This window comes from Triticum aestivum, chromosome 4A, assembly GCF_018294505.1.
Source record: "Triticum aestivum cultivar Chinese Spring chromosome 4A, IWGSC CS RefSeq v2.1, whole genome shotgun sequence".
NCBI lineage: Eukaryota > Viridiplantae > Streptophyta > Magnoliopsida > Poales > Poaceae > Triticum > Triticum aestivum.
In genome coordinates, this window is record NC_057803.1 from 748,198,523 (window position 1) to 748,204,508 (window position 5,986).

At 49.4% G+C, this 5,986-nt stretch overlaps 1 protein-coding gene across 1 annotated transcript; it reads left to right on the forward strand.

Moving 5' to 3' along the window:
• The first annotated feature begins 436 nt into the window (after window positions 1-436).
• Window positions 437-5,756, forward strand: LOC123088587 (sucrose:sucrose 1-fructosyltransferase). Its single transcript, XM_044510806.1, has 4 exons — window positions 437-2,684; window positions 2,859-2,867; window positions 2,988-3,832; window positions 4,837-5,756. Exons 1-4 carry the CDS (start codon window positions 2,288-2,290, stop codon window positions 5,530-5,532), a joined length of 1,947 nt encoding a protein of 648 aa, XP_044366741.1. The 5' UTR covers window positions 437-2,287; the 3' UTR covers window positions 5,533-5,756.
• Window positions 5,757-5,986: the final 230 nt, after the last annotated feature.

Below are 5,986 nucleotides of genomic sequence, written 5' to 3' on the forward strand. Positions count from 1 at the left end.
TTGCCCTATGTTATTTTTCCTACCAAATTCAATATTAATGTAGATCAACATGTGGGAAATTTGCTTGTCCATGTTCAAATGTTTTCATGATCATATTTCTTAGCCCTTATAATAATGATAGATTAATTAGCTTCATGTACTATTGTAGATGTGACCAAACAAGTTATCTTATAAATGCAATGTAATGCAACTTCAAACCGCATTTTTTGATTCTTCAACACACATCTATTGAATGCTATTTGTGGCATGCAACTGTAATCAAAGCTAATGTAACATCTCATAGGAATATGTGTGTACCAAGGATTTCACTAAAATAGGTTTATGTATCTAACCATTGCAAAAAAAAAGTTCGACGCCGACAGACAACACTCAACACTGGCATCCTTTTCCGCTATTACTTCCATCTCCCTCCACTCCTCCCCTTCCATTTGAGAGCCACCGAAAGCAGACTAGCCTGATCCCGTGCCTCGTCTGACAACTCAGTCGGTCGGCGATGGCTCGGGACATGTGCCCGGATTCTCGCTATGCATATTTAGGTTTATGTAGATTTAGACTCGCCATGAAGGTGTTTGGCGCTATGCCGGTAGTGTGGAGTGCTTCGCCGAGCTCTCAGGCCACTTCCGGCAATTCGTCATGGTGGGTCTTCTCTCCTTGGTGCTCCGGTGAGTGGGAGCCGAAGAGGCAGGGGTGCTGACCACTGCCTACATCATGAGTAAGTATGTTTTTACCCTAGATCTAGAGCTTTTGATCTTTCCCCCACAACTCTCTTCATGCCGCCGAGGTAGAGGAAGAGGAGGTGAGTGGATGCCACATCGATCTCCAGTTATGCTACCACTAAGATTTTGATCATCGAGATCATCAACAGGCATGCTTGGAGTGGAGTTATGACATAGATCGTTTACATGCCGGCCTTTGTCACTGATTTACTTCTTCTGGTCAAATTGAAGGGCGAACTTCCGGAGCTTTGTTGGCTCCATTCTTTCATCTCGATCTGTCATTTCCAGATGGGTGGCAACAATCCCGTTTCGGTCAAGCTTTTGCGAGCTTCTGTAGGTGCTCCAGTGGAGATGGCGAAGCGGATCTGCCGCCCCCAAGTTATTCATCCTCGGTGGCAACCGCTCTGGTCTTCCGCTGGTACCGTTTACTTGGATCGTATTGCATTTCTAGTTTTTGTTCTGGGGTCCTCTATGGAAGATGCAAGTTCAAAAAAATCACTTATATTGTGCACAGGTCATCCATGTAAACCAGTTGATGTAGCTATCGAACAACACGTCCTAAATCTAACAAAACTTACTTCTTGCATAAACGCTTTACATGAGATTAAGCTAGTCCGCATGGATTGATGACTAGGGTATTATTAAAGAAATTTTTAGTAATATGTCGTTTAACATATTGTGTAGCAGTTACCCCTCGCTCACATCCCTGCCGACAAAGTGAAGCAAACACCCCCTCCCCCCTCTCTATATCTCTCTATTTCATACACTCGTTGTCATGTATTTGCATTTGTCAGCTTTGTTGTACTCTTTACTTGGAGTGTTGGATGTTGTGATAAATGAGGTTGGAACCACTCGCTAGTCTTCAGCGGCGAGGTTAGTACTCTCTCTTGTTCTCTTCTATATAAGGCACACATCATCTTAGTAACTCTATCGTCTCCCTCTACCTACCTCCCCCTCCTCTCTTGTCTCTCTTCATCTCCCTTCCATATACCTTTTTAACGGGGTTGGGTCCCGAAGGAGTCAGAATCCACTAGACAAGCGTAAAAATACTTTTTACAAAAAATACCCTCTAGAAAGTAAAAATTGCAACCTAGAACAAGCATCTTACAGCAAGGACCCCATATCATCATGATAGATTGTAATTATACCCTGCCTAAAAGCATCACCAAGATCCAAGACCCCTATCGCCGGGGATGAACTAGTTGGGATGGAGGCCTCGCCGCAGCAGCTCCGCCAACTCATCGTCCGTGGATATGGCGGGAGGAATAGCAGGAGCTGGTGCCGAAGTCGCTAGAAATGCCTTCCTACCTTGGCCGTGGTCATTTGTCAACGTCATTTCCGTCGTCACGCGCGTACGTGGTATTAGCGGTCAATATCGATAATCCCGAGGCAACGACCGATAGATGTCTCAAATTCTTGCCGCTCTTGTTCTAAAGCCTCCGCATACATAGTACGTATGTAATATAAATTCACAAAAAAAATACAGAGAAATATATACATACATACGGATTTAATGGTAGAGTGGTAACGTTCTTCTTGAGAACAGAAGGAACACGCGATACGGCACAAAAATGGCTCCTCGAGACCGCAGGACGACCCGATCAAAAGATTTCCTCCTGAGCTCCGGAACGGCGGCCGTGGCGGTGAAGTCACCCGGCGCCGTCCCGGACACGCCGCCGGTCCCGTTCGCGTACGGGGGGCTGCTGTACCAGCAGAGCGGCGGGCGGCGGAGGTGGCGCGAGTGCACCGTCGTGCTGGGCGCCGTGGCCATGGTGGCGCTCTTCGTCACCCACGCGCTCCTCCCAAGGGCCAGCGTGTTGTCCGAGGAGACGCGCGGGGAGGCACGAGCGGAGCAGAACATCATGGTCACCGCCGGCGCCGATGCCGACGGGTTCCCGTGGAGCAACGAGATGCTGCAGTGGCAGCGCACCGGGTTCCATTTCCAGCCCGAGAAGAACTACATGAACGGTACGAAATGAAATTCATTGTTCATTTGCTCATTCCAATGGTTGAGTTTTGAGATTCCGTATCTTCTTTCTCCATGCACGGAGAGAGAAAGAAACTGACCGCCTTTTCCTTGTGGATTGATGATGGCTGACATGGCTACGTACCATGGTGACACGCACGCACACATGCATGCAGATCCAAACGGTGAGTACGTCCGTCACTAGCTCGCTGCCCAGCCGTCTGTCTGTCTCTATGTGCTTCAACTCTTTTTTCTTTCATCTTTTTGAGAAATCTCTATGTGCTTAACTGGAACACAACATGCAGCTCCGATGTACTACCGTGGACGGTACCACTTCTTCTACCAGTACAACCCCACGGGCGTCGTCTGGGGCAACATCACGTGGGGCCACGCCGTGTCGCGGGACCTGATCCATTGGCGCCACCTCCCGCTCGCCATGGTGCCCGACCAGTGGTACGACATTCATGGCGTCCTGACGGGCTCCGCCACAATCCTCCCCAACGGCACCGTCATCGTGCTCTACACGGGGAAAACCGACACCTCCGCTCAGGTCCAGTGCCTCGCCCTTCCCGCCGACCCGGATGACCCCCTCCTTGTCAACTGGACCAAGCATCCCGCCAACCCCGTCATCCTCCCGCCCCCCGGCATCGGCCTCCAGGACTTCCGCGACCCCACCACCGCCTGGTTTGACGAGTCGGACCTGACATGGCGCACCCTCATCGGCTCCAAGGACGACAACGGCCACGCCGGCATCGCCTTGATGTACAAGACCAAGGACTTCATCAGGTACGAGCTCATCCCGGGGGTGCTCCACCGCGTCGAGGGCACCGGCATGTGGGAGTGCGTCGACTTCTACCCGGTCGGCGGCAGCAACAACTCCTCGGAGGAGGCGCTGTATGTCCTGAAGGCGAGCATGGACGATGAACGGCATGACTACTACGCGCTCGGGAGGTATGATGCGGCGACCAACACGTGGACGCCGCTCGACCCAGAGCTGGACGTGGGGATCGGGCTGAGGTACGACTGGGGAAAGTTTTTCGCTGCCACGTCTTTCTACGACCCGGTGAAACGGCGGCGCGTGATGTGGGCTTATGTCGGCGAGACCGACTCCTTGAGCGCCAACGTTGCCAAGGGATGGGCTTCCGTCCAGGTACACCGTTACTATGCATCGATATGATTCCTTTCTACTTGTGTTTACCGTCAACCATTAGTTTCATTCCTTCATTAGGCATGCTCATACTCCCTCCATCATGTTTGTTCGGCATGCATAGGTATTTAGATCCTTATTATCTGCCTCGGTCCAGGTTGATTTGTGTGTGAACGAAGTTTCTAAACATATACTTCCAGCGTTGTATGCCACATATTTGTTAGTCAAAATGAAAAATACTAAAAAACATGGGCTCGCCCTACAAAGCTAGATAAATGGAGTAGATAGACCATTGATCTCCTCTTGGATACTGAAATTAATGCTTTTGTTATACATGAGTCTAATCGGTCTTCTCTCGTGTGCAATGCAACCTGCTTAAGATGCTACTATGTGCTTGATGCTAAATTATTACTTACTATTTACTTATTCATCACTCTTATCATCCTTTTGCATCTTCTTCTGGTGAGTCCTGATCATCCTTTTGTCCGTTTCCTTGTGAGATGGCTAATTAAGAAGTATAGCTTAATGTGGAACCATCTGCCTATGGCTCAAATTGTCATGTACTGAACTTTTTTATAATGTGATGTAGGAAAGTAGCTTTAAAAACAGAGAAAGTCGGTTTAACTAACCAGAAAAAGGAATTAAATTTTGCTTGGAAAGCTAGATTAACATAATCCATAGCAACGCCAAACGTGCCTGGCATAAATATGGTGGCCGTTGTGATTGAGGCACGGGTTAGCTTAACTAAACACACCAATGGTCGTGTGCATCAACCTATGCATAGGTCGGAGGTTTACTCTCTTTTCTGAAAACAAGCTAAAAACACACAAAATCAGGACTTTCTTCATTCATTCCTATATTTTGTTTGTGTGGTCACTTTTTTAATGGAGGAAATCAATGCAGATTGCAAGACCTTTTATTACCAATCATTCTTATCATTTTTTTTAAGTTCTTGGTAACATTGTGCATTCATAATCAGAGGACTTGCCCATCTTACATGTGTGCAGACGATTCCGAGGACGGTAGTGTTGGATGAGAAGACTCGGACGAACCTCCTCCAATGGCCGGTGGAGGAGATCGAGACCCTCCGCTTCAACAGCACCGACTATGGCGTCATCACTATCCACACTGGATCCATTATACCTCTCCGCCTCCGCCAAGCCACACAGCTTGACATCGAGGCCTCCTTTCGCCTAGACACTTCCGCTATTGCCATCATCAACGAGGCTAACGTCAACTACAACTGCAGCACCAGCGGCGGAGCCTCAACCATGGGCCCACTTGGTCCCTTCGGCTTCCTCATCCACGCCGCTGGCAATGGTGGCAGCGAACAACTCGCGGTTTACTTCTATGTGTCGAGGGGCCTCGACGGGGCGCTCCGAACCCACTTCTGCCATGACGAGTTATTGTCGTCCCGAGCGAATGATGTAATGAAGCGGGTGGTGGGCAGCACAGTGCCAGTGCTCGACGGTGAGGCTCTATCTGTGAGGGTGCTCGTGGACCACTCGATCGTGGAGAGCTTCGCGATGGGCGGGAGGTTGACGGCGACGTCGCGTGTGTACCCGATGGAAGCCATCCACACAGCGGCGGGGGTGTACCTTTTCAACAACGCCACCGGCTCCTCCATCACCGTCGAGAAGCTTGTAGTTCATGAGATGGCCTCGGCGTTGTACAACCAGACTTTCGTGGCCGACGACGACTAGTAGCTTCAGTAAGCTATATACTAATCAGGTAATGGGGTTAGGACCTCTCATGCAGTCCACCATGCAGTACGGTCACTTCCGTAGGACCCGGCACCACATGTCATCCACACTACAGCACCATACAGTAATGCAGAGGATCTCAACCCCTGGCAATGAGGGTCACTTGCCTCCAAACTATGACTCCTATGATAATAACGATGGCTAGTACATGTACTGGAGTGTTATGCGCGCCTTGCTGTGCGTTTTTTCTATTAGGTGTGTTTTTCTTCTTTTTTTATCGATTATTATGGTAGGTTGGTTCATTTTGGACTCTATTTGTGTTGGCTTGGTTATCATTCAATTGGGTTGGATGTCGTGCTTTATCGTTGCGGCTGTTGTGTGTGTGTGTGGGGGGGGGGGGGGGGCATGCACTTAGCGGGGGTGTGTTATGTGTCACGTTGCACAGTTTAGCAAA